Below are 16010 nucleotides of genomic sequence, written 5' to 3'. Positions count from 1 at the left end.
TGTAAACATAAAAGTTGTTGTTGCTTTTTAAAAAAATGTGATGGGTAAAGAGTGTAAAATTTTATATTTGATAAGTTTTACATCGATTGTCAAACTTCAATCCATCCAAACATACACAAAATTTAATCGAAATAGAGTTTCATATTAATTATAATTCCATTCTCTTTTCAAAATACAGAAAAAATCAAACCGGTGTAAACATTTACACGATTTACACCAATTCCCAACGCATCCCAAGTCTTATGATTTTTAAAATGGCAATTATGCATGTGTCCGTACTGACTTACCAAAAATTTTCCAACTGATCTAAGTCTAATACCAAATGTAGATTGATGAGGGTCGAACAACAGAATTCTGAAACGTGGCAGCACTCAAAGGACATCTTATGGAGCTGAACTCACAGTGGAGGAAACACATGTAATTGAGGAGTGATCCATGTATAACACACAAAGACCTTGGCAATGTGAATGTGATTATCCAACTTGCCAAATCTGGCGAGGAGTGGGGTTTGGGCTCTCCCCACTACACAATACATGGAAAACACTAGGGCAACATTGTTTCTGTCAAACAGGTTAGGTTGTTTGAAGAAATTGGAGGATGTTTGGGGAACCGTTTCCAGTTTCCCCTCATCATCTATTCATCCACCCACTCACCAATAAACAAACACCTCCAACAAAAAAACGAAACGGCAACACTGGCAAACGCACTCCACAAAATTGATCAAAGGAACTAAGGAAGTCCTACAGCCGCAGACCCCCTAGCCTTCAGGCTTCAGTAATAAAGTACAGAACAAAACCCTGGAAATGATGGTAAAAACTGTCCGACCATTTCGCCAGCGCCCAGCGGACCATGTGGCACAGGCCATGCTCCCTCCGCAACCAATCACCCTCCACGGTACTTGGTATCCCGTATCCCCAGTCCACCAAAAGCCCAAAAGGACAACAAGTAAAGAAGCAGAAAAGTTACCCAGAGAAGCAATAAAAATGACTTTCTATTAAATTGCTTAATTTCCTTTTAGTTTAATCTCGATCGATCATAGAAGAAACTGAAGGTTCTTCTTCTTTGGGTTTGGGCGTTTGGGCAATTCATCGAAACCGAGAAGTGTCGTCGTTATCCATGTCGACAATGACTCTCTGCAGTCGGGAAGCCTGTTGTGTTGTGGTTGCACCAACGCATCGAACCCAGGTTACGAGGTCCACCACCACCATATACCGATGACAACGGTACAAAAAAAAAAAAAAAAGCAAAAACTGCACTCCTCAAAGTAAAAAAGCCAAGATATGGCACTTGTCTTCCTTCAACTTCAATCCTTTCTAGCTTTTCTCTTTTCTTATTAGCAGCAGCAAAGGGTGAACAGTGAAAGAGTAAAAGCCTTTTCCCAGTCCATCCCACATGCATCCTCGCAATCCCAAAACGAAAAGCTCGGTTTCTACTTTCCACTTTCTACCATCACAATGCTGAATGCTCTTCCTTCCAACTACATCCAAACAAGTAAATAAATAAAAACAGAAAAGAAGAAAATCTGCGACAAACAGAGAGAGGGAGGAGGGATGGATAGAAGAAACAAAGGGAGGTTAGGCGTGGCTTGGTTTCACGAGCTCTGGGTCACGCGCAACCTTGGCTCTTGGCTTCTTCTCTTTTTCTGCTTCTCTCCATCTCTCTCATTACAATATTGATACAGGAGGAAGATTGGCTGAAATAAATAAATCAAACAAAAACGAGAAAAAAAGTATGCACAAGGAACAAAAATCCAAGTTGGCTCATCTGCTCGTCTCGTGCTTGGAGCACTACTAGTAATCACCATGAAGGAGACGTGCAAGGAGACCCCGAGGACGATGACGATGGACCATTGTTAGTGTCTGAACCGCTTCCTGAAGTTCCGAGAGACCGCACGTCCCTCAGTGAGACAGAACATGCCTCCGCCGGAAGCTTCTTCATCGGAGTCAGTGGAGGGGTCATTGGCAGTGGCGAGGGACTAGATGGGGACGGTTCGGCCTTGTCGTCCTCGCCAGACGAGCCATCGGTTTCTAGACGGGAAGGTGATGTATCGGGCGTTTCGAACGGGGTGCCGACTCCGTCGGGCCTGCAAGCATCGTTGTCGTAAATGGGATTCGAGATGTAAACAAAATGCTCACCGCCACTACCGCCGCAGAAGCCTCCACCTTCACCAACACCAACACCACCACTGCTGCCTTCGAGCTCCACTTCCGCTATTGGCCGAGGTGAACCGATTGATGTAAATGAGATAGAAGGAGATGGCGCGGAGAGAAGGCTGACGCAATGCTGGTTGCTGTCTGTTTCTTGGGCTCGTGTGTCGGAGACTTGCTTTGACGTCGCTGGGAACTGCTTGTTTACTGCTACTTCTACGTTGTCATCTCCTTTTCCGGAAATGGCAGGGAAGAGAAAGCTTCTGGGAGCACGAAGAACGCCATGAGTGTAGAAACTATTGAGGGGAGGGGCTGATGGGTCTTGTCGTTCGAGGCACAGAGAAGGAGAGGAGGCAATATCGGCGGTAGCATCCATAGCCATTCGGAGACGACGCTTGCGTAGCAGAAGAGAGCAGTAGAGCTCCGCCAGCAAAAGCAGGACCAAGGCTAACACTACGGCCAGGCTCACCACCATTACCAGTGTCGCCCCCATAACCAACTTGGATGTGGCCTCCTTCATCTCTCTCGCTCTTGCTCTCTCTCTCTCTGGTCAGTGTGCGTGCGTGTATGGAGTATGGACTGTGGCGGGGACAGTAAAACTAGTGGAGACTGGAGAGACAGACAGTAAAAAAAGGGCGAGCAGGAGGTTTTTTGGCGGGAAGGAGTCAAAGGAAAGGAGATGAGATGAAGAAGAGAATCTTTGCTGTGGCCTGTGGGAGGGTTATCGATGAAAAGGGGTTTTTGTTCTGACGTTTGGGAAGATCTCTGACCTTCTGGGTTATTGTTGTAAATTCGTCATTTTCATTAATTAATTAATTAATATATTTAATGAAAATCCGGCACCCAAACAAGTAATCAGCTTAGCTTTGAAGCAGACAAAGGCATTTAATCAGTCTCTCTCGGATTCTTTCTTAATTCTCTACGTTTATAGTATTCCAATTTCCAAATGACAAATTAACAATTGGACAAAAAGGAAGTGATTTGGTGAAAATCGTAAACGTATTTTGTCTTCTTCTCTTCTCAGAAAGAACTTAGGAAAGAATACATGTGTTTGGTCGCGCTAACCCAGTACCCGTCGTATTTGTCATTCTCTGAGCACTTCTCCATGTAGGATGTAATGTGAGCACCGTAGAATGTCCTGTGCGGGGGCGACTGTTGAAACCAGTGTTTCGATTCAACCCACCGTCACCCACACGGTCGGCCGTTCCAACCATCAGCCGGTTACAATTTCGATGCTGTTTGCTACATGGCTTCCGTTTATTTGGTAAGACTCTTTGTCAAATAAACGTTTCTTTAGGGAATCTTCACTTTAATATTTTTTCTAATACCAAGGTGTTTACAGCAGTAAAAAAAACGTTTATCAACCATTTTTCTCTTGATTTTAAAGATAAATCACTTTAATATTTCATTTTAGTTTTTATGCAAAACCAAAATATATATTTAAATCGATTAGTTTTTTTATGCAAAACTGATTTTTCTATCAATATATATTTAAATTTATACAAAACTGAATTAAATATTGTACCATTATATTATATTTGTATTGGTTTTACATTTTTATTTTTTATCATAAATAACCAAATTTTTTCAAAGTTCAAACAAAACACAAATAAAATATATCAACATTTAACATATAAGGTAGGACTAATTAATAATTACTTAAACATATAGGATCGGTTCAGTTCGGTTTGGCTTAGTTTTCATACATGAAAACCAAAATCAAATCGAATTATCGATTTATTTTCTCATACAAACCCAAACTGGCTAATAATTTTGAAAAACCAACTAACTCGAATTGGGTTGGGCCAGTTTGATTGGTTTGACATTTAATGTGAACACCCCTAGGAGCCATGGCCCCCCTATGGTCCTGAAATCTCCATTTGTAATAGTCTTTCTTAAACAATTTTTCCCTCCCCTACTCTCCACCCAATGGTTGCCCCCCTACTTGTTTACTTATCCATCTTCTCCCCATGTTTCTTGTAATCGTCCATGATGATTTTAATTTTCCATGGAGTCTTGATCTTCATTTGGAGGCATTAAATGACAATAAGATAATCTCTCTTGATGCAAATGGAATGATCATGTTTATCAAATAAATGGAAGCCATACTAAATATTACCTTAAGGTGTGACTTTCATAAAATTAATAAATTTTTCAAAATTCATCTAATTAGGGCATTTTAACTGTTGACCCATTCATGGGTTAGCCAGTAATTGAAACTTTTAGAGGTTGTACCATGCATTCATAACAAGTAAAAGACGGTAAATGAAAAAGGGAACCTTCCTCTCTCTGTCTTGCATTGATTGATAATTTATACGTGAATTTCGATTACAACAGAAATTTGAAAATACAGATTTAGATAAACAAGAGAGAGAGTTTAAATAAAGCAAAACTCCTACAGGTGGTTATCTCCACCGTAGTCGACGCATGCAAACTGTAACTAGTTCTCTCTTTGGCATACAATTCGGTTATCCATTTTTTTTTGGTAAAATACAAAAATATCTTCAAAAGTTTTTTTTGACAATTATAAAAATCTCTCCTATTGTTTTATTTTAACAAAAACGTTTCCGCTACTTTTAAAAAAATTTGACAAAAATCTCCCTTCCGTCAATGATCATGACGGAAAACGTTAAAATCGTGATCGAATCTTTTCAAATACCTATTTTACCCTTTCACATGTTAATAATTTTTATGATTCTACTGAGATTGACCTATTTTACCCTTCCTGCAGCGGAAGGCACCCTCTCCCGACACCGAAACCTTGGATGGTTCACGCCGATCCCCCGTTTGAGCCCATCGCCGGTCACCATTTCTTCGATGGTAACGGCATGGTTCACGCTGTTAGCATCCAGGAATGATTCCCTGTTCGAGCCCGTAGCAGCTAGCTACGCTTGCCGCTTCACTGAGACGCGGCTGAACTTCCTCTGCGGCGGAGAACAATGGATCCTTCTTCCACTGGTCGAAACTCGAAGCCATGTTCTATTAGTCGAATTCTGGCCGTTTTTCAGTCAAATCGACCTCATAAACCGAGGTTCCGTCCGGATTCAGCAATCCCCAGTGCCGTTCAGTTCCCGGTCCACCCTTCTGGTTCTTGTTGTACAACGCTGAAACGAATGTCGGTATTACTACACTTGGACGGGCCGGAGTTCCGATTGCTAGTTTGGACGTCATTCTCCGGATTAGATTTCAGTTATATGTAGCTGCGTTGAAGATGTTCGCTCTGATCTGGTCAACGTCTCCGGCATTGGGGCCACCCTGTTTCGGCGATTACCAGCCGAACATTCGGGAACCCAAGCTTGGTCATGGCGAAGATAACCGAATCGAGCATTTAGTCAAGGAGGTTGGTGTAGGTTAAGCCCCTTCGCGGGTCGGTGTAGGTTTGGTTCCCTTTGAAAAGCGCATAGTCGAGATTAATGTTCGTGGGATCGCCGAACCAGGGGAAGTCAGGGTAGGCGTTGAGGAAGAAATAGGATTTGGTTCGGTTCAAGAACTGTAACAGAGGCATCATCGCCAGTATGGAGATATCGGACCGAAACATTCCGTTTGACGGTGGGAAGGACGATTGAAGGACACCCATGGCAGTTGTAGTCCCAACTTTGTTTCTGATGTGTGGATTTTGAGGGAATACTTGGGTTGGCGCATTGCTTGGATGAGATCGTACCATGTTTGCCAATCTTGATCGGAGGAGAAGCTGAAGATTTTATTGCCAACAAGGAGGTAATGAATCAAGGTTTTGGGGTAGAAAGGAAGGACATTAGTTCGAACCCATTCGTTTGCGAGGGACTGGCTTGAAGAAATGTTGGAGATTAATTGATTGGGAACCATGATTGATACTTGGATGTTGGTCCCTTCGAGGGTCTTCAGAATATCTGGGTTTGCATGTTTGACGCGACCTGCTTTCAGGGATTTGATGAGCTCAATGGATCGAGACGGTGAAGGGAGGTTGTTGCCTAGCTGACCATAGTCGATGCCCGTCTTCCTCGAAATCTCTGCATCTGTTAAAAGAAAAACGAAGAGGGGTTAGAGAGGAAGCATAAAGAAACAAAACCTGTGTTCTAGTTTCATCAGAAACTTACTAGTGTCTATCGACCAAAGTTTGTAGTTCATTGGAATTCCGTCTGACGGGAGTGAGAACCATACATCGATGAAGACTTGTGACTGAGGCTGAGGTTGAGCCTGCGGGTGCAACAGATTTACCTCTGTGGAAGAAGGGCAACACCCAGCAAACAGTTGAAGATGATGAATAGTGATCAAGTCGTAAAAAGGGTAAAGTAGGTATTTTGAAAAAAACTATCATTTGTTTAACGTTTTCCGTCAAGATTATTGACGGAAGGGAGGTTTCTGTCAATTTTTTAAAAATAATGGGAGGTTTTTATGAACATCAGAAATTTCAGGGGAAGATTTTATATTTTACCCTTTTTTTTGCTTAGAAATCGGCTATCCATTTGAGATAATCTTTTATATCAATTTGAGTATAAGTATTTTGAGATCTATGAATTCTAACCCTGATGTTTTTTTGCTTTATAAAAACAACTTTTTTTGGCCTTCAAATCCAATTTTTAACATTTTTATAAATAAAAAATATTAAAATTGTAATAAAATTATAAATTAAACATAAAATAATACATATATTATATAAAAAATGTAATTTTATATACCATACGTACATATATATATATATATATATATATATATATATATATATAAAATGATTTGACCTCCGGGTTTGATTTTTAAAACACTAGTTTAATTTTTTTTTTTTTTTTTTTTGCTAACTCACTAGCTTAAAAGTTAAAATGGTGTTTGCGAATACAAAAGGCATCTTCGACTTTTCATGTCCTTGTGTCTCAATTAGTATAGCTCTGGTATCATGTGTAAATGTTGGGCATCGTTCCCGGTTCTTCGCTGAAAAGAATCATACCCTATAACTAATGATAACCAATCAACCATTAATCAATTGGTGTTAAGTAACGTAGTTTTTCTGTGTTATAGGAAATTAGGAATTACCAAAACTATGTTTAATGTAACCATAGAAAAAGGATTGACCTGTTCATCAACAAAAGAAAATGTGACATAAGGCCATAAGCAGTTGGCCTTTTCTTTTGGTAAATAATAAGAGTTGGCCTTAACCTAACTAATAAAAGTCTGCAAAATTAAGCCCTTGCCCCTTTGGTTGAACCAAAAGAGAATCAACAACCAAGTAATTATAAGTAGGGCTGTCAATGGATCAATGATTGATCCAACCCTATCCGGTCCATGATGAATCCATTACAGATGGGCCAGGTCTAATCCAATCCGATTAATACTTTGGACCATTCTGGACTGATCCAATTCAATGTCTGGACCATCCAATATGTTAAAATTGGTTTTAATTTAGATTGGGTCCGACACAAACCTGGTCCATGGGCACCCTTATCTTTTGTTAATGGACAGGATATTAGTTCAATCCGACCCAGTCCAATATAAATCAATTACAGATGGACCAGGTCCAATTCAGTCCACTAAATACTTTGGACGGTTCAAATTTATTTTGATTTGGATGGGGTTCAACCCAAACCCAGTCAATTGACATCCCTACTTATAAGTGGAATATACACTTTGATCATATGGTTAATCTCAATCTCACTTTTCCATCTATGAACATTGGAGAATCATTTACAGTTTGCTCAGTAGCCTAAAACAGTGGAAGCAACAGCGTTATATTGGAAATGAAAGAAACGTATGTTTACTATAGGATATTATTACAAAGATCAACCCAGAAGGTTAAAAAATTTGGTACAAGAACTCTGGACATAGTCGTATAGACTACAGAAAATACGAGGTTTCATTTGCTATATCCTGCTTCACCTCCCTCTACGGGCAGCAAATCGGGCTGCCAAATCATCATAGTCTGGTAGTTTAGGATGGACATGCCCAGCTTTAGCAGACTCAAAGGAAGCCGCACGAGCAGGTACTCTTTCGATTTCAGTCAGGGATGGTGGCTCTGGAGGAAGCGACACTGCTCTAGCTGGAGGATGATTCAACTCCAAGTTCAAGCAAGCCCCGTTTCCGCTTCTATGATGTGGGGGTTCACCAACATTGGCATCAAGTTGATGTGCAGGACATTTTGGCTCTCTTAGTCTGCCCAGTTCGTACTCTTCGTAGGTTGGCTGTTGTTTCTTACTGTAGTGTATCAACAGCCTATCCATCTTTTCCTCTTCATCTATCTGACCTTGATCATAACCAAATAAGGTTTGGTGCCTTAATCTTGCATCATCTCCTTTTCCACCACTTGGAATTCTACCTGTAACTTCACGGACTTCGAAATTGCCATCATTTTCTTGGACTGGTGGAGGTTTAGTGCGTCTCCTCCTGACTGACCGCGGTTTTGGCTTTGTCTCATCTCCATGGCCATTCATCCTTTCAGACTCAGCCTCAGCTTTGGTTGGTGAATTTTCTAGTTTATTGCTGCTTAAGTCTTTATTGCGGGATTGAAAATCCAGAGAGTCAGAACTAGCTATATGAACATCTGTCTTGATTCCATACTTACCATCTTTTGGTTTGACATAAGGAGGGGGGATTATATTATTGGAAAAAGGTCTAATGTTTTCTGCTTCTTCCTTGAAGGCTTTTCCTACTGACTTTGAATGGTTTTGTAGATCATTGTGGCTATTACTTGCAGTAGTATAATCTTTTTTAACCACCTTCAACTCCTCTTCCCCTATCCATTGACCAAAAGCATTGTCCCGCCTTCCTCGAGATGGTCCATCTTGGTCATCTTCTTTGGACAGACCATCTTCTCTAGCATTGTGTGATTTGTATCCATTTGGCAGTTTATATCCATCGCCACAAAGTTCCTGTCTTCCATGAGAAAGATATTCTGGCTTGTCACTTTTCAAGACAGTTTCCTCCCTTTTGTTGTGTGATTTATACCCATCATAGGTGACTTCCTGTCTTCCTCTAGATGAAACATCTTGAGTGTCTCTTTTTTGGACAGAATCCTCCCTATCATTGCACAATCTGTGCCCATCTTGTTTGCCATTGCAGAAAGATCCATGTTTCTTCAGTTGATCCTGTAAAGGTTTCACAAATGTCATAATAGATATTAGTTATGCTAAGGGATCATGAACAAACAAGGATGTCGTAAGCTAGTACGATTTCTTCTATTTGTGGTTTGCATTCAGTTCCCTTCTAAAATCTAATACAAAACTTATGGCAAAATGGTAAGATGGATGTAAGAACACTTGTTCAATATACATGAAATAAGCATTCAAAGTCTATTGTTTTTGTTAGAGAATAAAAACCTATCCAAGGACCTCACCTAACAGCTTAAGCTTTTACGTTGAATGTTTCCTTGTGATGGTATAAGAGCCTGTATCGACCAAGTGGTTTAGTGTTCAATCCTTGTTGCCCCCGTTATAATTAATTAAATTTCAGCACAAGGCATGGGTGGGCCTGTGCTTGTCCACACTTCAAGGCCAAGAGACTTTTGCATGAGGGAGCATGTTAGAGAATAAAAACCTATTCAGGTAACTCATAACAGCTTAAGCTTTTAGGTTGAAAGGAACTGTTCTTGTTTTTTTTTTTTTCAATAACAGAACGGTTCCTTGAGACTTCTGTTTTATGTTTCCTTCTCCATCGAGTATAAGTCATGTATTCACCCCCCACCCCACCCACACACACACGGCAGTCCCTCACATTGGAAGAAAAGGAAAAGAAAGGAAGGAAAAAGAGGAAGAAAATTAGAATGGCTTACTTGTGTAGAGGAAGGCACATCGGACATTTTCTGCCCAAAAGTTTTGGAGTCCCAATTTATAGAAAACTCTTTTGCAATATCTTGCATTAACTGGAGCTTCTTATCCTTTGTAAGAGTCTTTGATGCCAATTTGTCAACAAACTACCCACAATCAACAAAGCTAGTTAGTTTTATAAACAGCTGAAACAAGAATATTCTTTTCAGAGAGGATGCATGCATTATTACCTCTTGATTTATGAAAGCCTCCAAGGAATTCCCATATTTCTCTGTAAATATTCCCCTGAGGTCACGTAGCTCTGGCAAATCAGCAAATCTGGCAGCAGCAAACATTAGAGATGGTACAGCTTCCCTGCACTCCTCGGGGCAAGCACTGTGAAAGAAATGTACAAGAATATATATCAATACCATTTAAGCCAAAAAGAATAAAAGAACCAAAATGTGGAAATCTATACTTAAGCAATTAAGAGAATAAGAACTTGTATAAATTTGGGTTTCATGCAGAGAAGTATACAAAAACCATAACAGACAAACTATGAAAAGCTGAATAATGTCTATTGGTATCTCTTAAAACCCTCAAACATAGTAACCCCAGAAGCATATGCTGATGTTTTCCCAATCCTGTCCATCTTTCCATTCGTTCACCTTATATGACTACACAATTTGATAGAGGTACATCATTTCATTCTTCAAAATTCTGTACTACTTTTATCTTGATGATGAAAGCTTATATTCTATTCTTTGCCAAGAAAGTAATAAATATAAAATAATTAAAATTTGTTAGTTTTTTTGGAGTTTCAACAACTTATTTCACCTGCAATTTTGGAAATAATATTAAAACAAAAATGTTCAATAACATAAATATAAATATACTACAAATATTAATAAAATAATTAAATATTGTCATTTTTTGTTCAAAATTCTACAATTCAAAAAGGAAATTCCTCACCGACCAAGAGTCTGAAATGAATAGACTTTCTGAAATTTAAAACTTTGACCACTCTGCAAAACTAATATCTTTTAAGTCTAAGCAACAAACCCATACAATGCAGATATTTACTGAATGTACAGATGTAAGTTTGTCTGTATTGCATCTTAAATGAAAGAGACTGACAATAAGCTGAGGATATAAAATTATTCTATATCTTGACGTTTAATTTGAAGTTTAAAAATACTGGCATAGTATATAGATTCTAACAACATGGCTTATAAAAGATGAGACAAGTGGTTCATACATTAATGCTGGAGTCAAAATACAACATATAACTTGCAATGCCGAAGTGCTGTAGACAAAGCATACCTCTGCTTTTGCATGGTTGGAAGCTGCTTCAAAACACACGCACAAAATTGTTCTATGAAATCATAACAGGAAGAAAGGCACAACTCAACTAGAAGTCCTTCAGCCTGTTCCATAATCAAGCCAAACCACAAGACCTTTCAGGAACATATTAATATATGGAGAAAATATATTTCATGGAAGAGAGATTAGGTTGGAGAATCTGAGCAAACAAAACTAAAAAACAGATGCAGTATAATGAAGTGAATATCTGTTTATTGATTATCTTATTAATGTGGTTAGTAATGGCATTACTGGTGGTTGTTTAAAGCATATCACCCTGAAATTGTAGAATGCACACCCAAAATAGTGTATTAACTGTTCAACCTCCTTGACATTTGGAATTATCTTATTCTCTACCTCTAAAGGCCATACGTACTTTCTCTAGAACAGTGCTAGCCATATTGGTCTACAGTTATATGTTTATTGAATTAACTGTATGACCATAAACACATATAATTAAAAGTGCTGTTTTTTCCCATGTTCTCTTTAAAGAATCTCACCTTTTCATTGACATCAAGACATACATTCATAGACATGGATATACAAGTTGCCATCAGAGTTAAAGTTCAGTTCAGTGGTACCAATGTTCATTTATGAAATGAATTGGCGCAGTTACATATTAAAGAATCACGGAAGTTCCTAAAATATACCGTTTACATAAACAAGAATAAGTAGCACATAATTGATAATAGTAAACTAACATTAATTGCCCCATAATATAAATTGACAGATTAAGAGGATAATTTTCTCAGTACTTTCCAAACAAAGGAAACCATCCACAACATATAAGGTTGTGCTAGTAGTTTCCAACATCAAACACCCATATTTTTTGCAAAGTTCACAGCATTGAAGGGACCAAAATTATTTGATAGATCATTATTTTATCATAAAGAAGGCATGTTACACAAACAACATGTATTCATATACATAACAATCAACATATTAAGTGAACATGTGCATAGACCTTCCAGGACAAGTGCAAAATATTAAAATTTGAGCTGCTAGTTCAACATCTTCGTGGTCTAAACACATCTATAAAACAAACATAAGAGCATCATGAAAACTGAAACCACAGATAAAGACTGGCTTAGTGGGCTTATAAAACTCGGAGAAAAAAAAAAAAGAAAAAGCTTCAATAATACGAGAAATTAGATTGCAAAACGCAAAGAAGCCAACAATTGAACAGGTCTGGGATACACGAACTCTATAGCTTAAAGCATACAAAAAAAAAAAAAAAAAAAAAAAAAGATCCAGCTTATTAGAAAAGAATATAGACCCGAATCGAAAGCTCTTACAGCTTATTAAGTTGAACCACATGACACAAGGAACTCTGGAAATTCTTAAACAGAGAGAGATGGAACTAAGAAAAAAACAGGGAGGAGGGAAACACAAGGCTCTAAATTCCTTTGCTTTTAGTAGATTCAATCTACAGGCTAATCACTCATTGGAACCAAGAAAAAAAAAACAGGGGAGAGGGAAACGCAAAGTTCGATACCCTTATGCTTTGGTGGATTCAATTCGCCGGCTGCATTTACGCGAAGAAGATAAACTTTAAAAACGATAACTAACAATCAACGAAAAGCATATTTAGAGAAAGGCCAAAGGTGATAAATTTCTTGCTTGTCATGAAAAATTTCCATTCCAGCTATTTTCTTCTTCTCTCTTGTTTCTTCTTGTTTAATGCACATATCTGTACCTCCACACATCAAGAAAAGACGAGAAACACTCGAAAGAAAGTACGAGAGAATGAACTTTACCCGGCCGTACGCATTGATATCGAGGCCATTGGAGAGAAGATCAGCAATATCTTTCTTCAAGAACTTCTGCATTGCGTTCTTCCTCCTCCTTATCAATTCGATTCGAGCTTGGATGGCCTTGATCGACGATTTACTACACCAAGAACACACACAAAATCAGAGAAAACAAAGACAAATAAATATAAACCAAAAAACACAAGAAAGATCCTTTCTTCGACGTTTCTTCACATTCAACAACGAAAAAGAAAGCAAGATTAAATACTGTTGATTTGTGTTAATGTCCTAACCATTTCCCCGAGAAACTTCGGCCTAAAAGTCCGTCCAGCATCTTCGCTCCAATATTCTTTCCTCGACACAGGTATACCGGTTTTAGAAAACGTTAACGAGAACTCGACTTAGGATCTCAGATGCAAGCTAGAATGCAAATCAGAGGTAATCTCCTGATTCGTCAATAAAGAAGCTCAAAACTCAGAAGGGAAGAAACAGAGAGAACTTTCAGAGAGAGAAGAGAGAGAGAGGGAAACGAGGAATTCATCTGTCCATACAAAGTTACGAACACATAAGAAGAGCACTTGAAGACTGAAGCAAGCACGAGGTTCCTTTCGCCAGCTGGACTCACCGAGTCCGAGTCTCGCGACTCAAAAACGAGTTGTAGTCGCGTCAGACTCCTTTCAGACTCGGTAAGTCTCAATCGATCTTGGGTTATTTGAAGGATGGTCAGGGGTTTTTTAACTTGCGGAAAAGCTGGAAGGTTTGGATGAGAAGAAGATGGAAGATCCGAACCGAACACTCGGCGACCAGGCCGACTAAGTCGTCTTATGTGGTTTCATGTACATCCATCATTAGCTGGACTGTGGTTGTCCATGATCCATGTGTACGTAGATGATTGGCTGTAAAATAGCTGGCCTAAGCTTCCATGAAAGACAGTCTTCCTCTTACGATGCTTCACCCTGACCGGGTTCGTGTACTCGTAGACCTCACAAACCCGACCCATCAACCTGTTCGTGAGTAGAAGAATATTTGGACGCGCTTGATGATTGGGCAATGAATAAGCGCATTGGAATGGATTGTTCTAACTTTCGAAGCCAGCCAGTTGCTTGAATGGCAAGAAATGGGTTTCGGGTAACATGGTTCGGATTCTTGTCATTAAAAAGTGGTTTTTGATTTGGATTGGATGGGAAGTAATGTAGTCACGCTGCTTTGCTTGCTTTTGACTAAACAATGGTATCATGTTTCCCGATTTGTGATTTTGTCTTCTCCTCCTTGCTTCTTCATTCATGATTCATGGAAGATAGGCTTAAACATCGGATTCGGTTGGGTACGAAAATGTTATTCGTTAACCATATGAATGATGCTAAATTGCTAATAGAGTAGTAGACAACAACCAGTGATTCGGTGCGGGTCACGACCAACGGACCAAGTCTCTCGACTCGCGAGTTGCGACCGCTACAAGTGGTACAACACAGGACACAGCCTCCCGATTCATGGAAAGCTAACAAAAAGTAGTTTCTGTTGTTTTTCTGGTTTTCGGGTAATAATTTCTGTTGGTGGTCGTTACAACAAGGCCAACGCATTTTCATTTGTTCTGCTTCACAGCTTCAGCAGGCCAAACTAATAAAGAAAAGCCAACCCACCGCAACAAAGTTCATGTGCTGTACAAGCATGCGACCCGTGATTGGTGGACATAGCCAGGTGTCGCACGAGCTTATGATGCCACGCGGCAAATCTAAAACTGTAACCAAGAACGAAGAATCATTCAAGGCATGCGGGGGCATCGGATCATTCCACTGGAAAAAATAACGGTGGATTGGTAGTGTGAACGCTTTGAAGAGTAGATGAGCATCAACAAGGCAGGGCGGGGCCCAGTAAAGCCATCTGGATATTCTCGTCTCGCCTTGTAATTTTGTAAAGGTGACTTGGCCAGTTGGCCTTCGTTTCCATCATCAAAAGGAGACTGGGTCTCTTAAGTTGTGGTTGAGTTGGATCAGTCCTGAGCAGGAACTACGTGGGCCCCCAAACATCACAATCACAAAAAGAAAGGATTCGCTCGCAGTGGACGGGTGATGGGTGATGGGTGATGGGTCCCGCCCAATATGGAGTTGGGATAAAAAAAAGAAAAGAAAAGTAGCTTGCCTTTCACGATTTCACGATGGGTGAAAGCAAATTGAGTTCTTATCTGATATCCCGACGCTGCTGCAACTTGACGGGGCCTTACTTGTTTCAACCCAAGCATGGATTGATGTGACTCGAAACCCAATAGCGTGGATTTTGATAGACGTTTATATCCGTTTGGTTTGTAGAAAGATTTGGGTGGGAATGTGATGAAAAAGGATGGGATGAGAAAATATGAAAATTTTAATTTCTATTGTTTGGTTATTATGTAGGGGAAAATAATGTGAATATTCTTCTTCTTGTGAGAAAATAATTGAGTTGCAGATATAATAACGTTTATTGAGAAAATGGTGTATTTTTTTTTTATTTGGAAATGTTGCTGTCAGATAGGATGTTTTCTGGAGCAATAACACCTTCTGTTTGATACTTGTGCTCCATATCTGTTTTCAATACTGACACTCGTTATAAAAAGTCCACGTCACTACCACATCATCTCCTCCTTAGTAGCAACGAGCACCAATATGAGAAAACATCGAATTCGGCGTTGCTCCAAACCATGCCTTCTCAATTCCAAGGTATGGCTTGGAGCACCATTTTTTTATGGAAAATGGTTTCAAACATATTGACGTTTCCAGGATCACCGATTTTTTCAATATGGCGCTGATATATCACCGTTTTCTAGAACAACAACATCGATACCAAACACCGCCTATGAGAAAAATGCTTGGTTTACTTTTTTTGTCAACCAAACCCAAAAATAAAATATTATATTATATTCAAAAGATTTGTCCATCAACGCCCAATGAAGGGAATTCCAATTGGGTTCCCTTCTTACATATTTTATAAACTATCTCATTTTTCTGCAAATAGCTCTATTACTTCATTCCTATATATTTTATCACACCAGTTACAATCTAATTTAC

At 39.3% G+C, this 16010-nt stretch overlaps 2 protein-coding genes and 1 pseudogene across 2 annotated transcripts; all 3 read right to left on the bottom strand.

The window, feature by feature from the left end:
* Positions 1-717: 717 nt before the first annotated feature.
* LOC148842705 (uncharacterized) lies at positions 718-2964 on the bottom strand. The gene has a single exon (XM_088957103.1). It carries the CDS (start codon positions 2665-2667, stop codon positions 1798-1800), a length of 870 nt encoding a protein of 289 aa, XP_088813229.1. The 5' UTR covers positions 2668-2964; the 3' UTR covers positions 718-1797.
* A 1449-nt stretch (positions 2965-4413) lies between these two features.
* Positions 4414-6254, bottom strand: LOC148842704 (putative glucan endo-1,3-beta-glucosidase A6 pseudogene; annotated as a pseudogene).
* A 1595-nt stretch (positions 6255-7849) lies between these two features.
* LOC148842703 (Regulator of Vps4 activity in the MVB pathway protein) lies at positions 7850-13675 on the bottom strand. Its single transcript, XM_088959821.1, has 7 exons — positions 13521-13675; positions 13263-13415; positions 12976-13108; positions 11180-11283; positions 10108-10252; positions 9883-10023; positions 7850-9199 (listed from the first exon to the last, which is right to left on the bottom strand). The coding sequence occupies exons 2-7, from the start codon at positions 13301-13303 to the stop codon at positions 7991-7993; spliced, it is 1773 nt and encodes a 590-aa protein (XP_088815947.1). The 5' UTR covers positions 13304-13415; positions 13521-13675; the 3' UTR covers positions 7850-7990.
* Between the last annotated feature and the right edge of the window lie 2335 nt (positions 13676-16010).

This window comes from Nelumbo lutea, chromosome 8 (genome assembly GCF_056320005.1).
Source record: "Nelumbo lutea isolate HS-2025 chromosome 8, American lotus-T2T, whole genome shotgun sequence".
Classification (NCBI taxonomy): Eukaryota; Viridiplantae; Streptophyta; class Magnoliopsida; order Proteales; family Nelumbonaceae; genus Nelumbo; species Nelumbo lutea.
Note: the sequence above shows the minus strand (reverse complement) of the source record. Positions and strands in the feature narration are given on the sequence as shown.

Bases quoted from the DNA above. Each gene is read 5' to 3' on its own strand.
- LOC148842705 (XM_088957103.1), bottom strand. From the start codon at position 2,667: ATGAAGGAGGCCACATCCAAGTTGGTTATGGGGGCGACACTGGTAATG.
- LOC148842703 (XM_088959821.1), bottom strand. From the start codon at position 13,303: ATGCTGGACGGACTTTTAGGCCGAAGTTTCTCGGGGAAATG. The intron at 10,253-11,179 runs GTATGCTTTGTC...TTTCTTTCACAG, and splicing joins CCAACCATGCAAAAGCAGAG to TGCTTGCCCCGAGGAGTGCA. The intron at 10,024-10,107 runs GTAATAATGCAT...GATTGTGGGTAG, and splicing joins AGGCTTTCATAAATCAAGAG to TTTGTTGACAAATTGGCATC.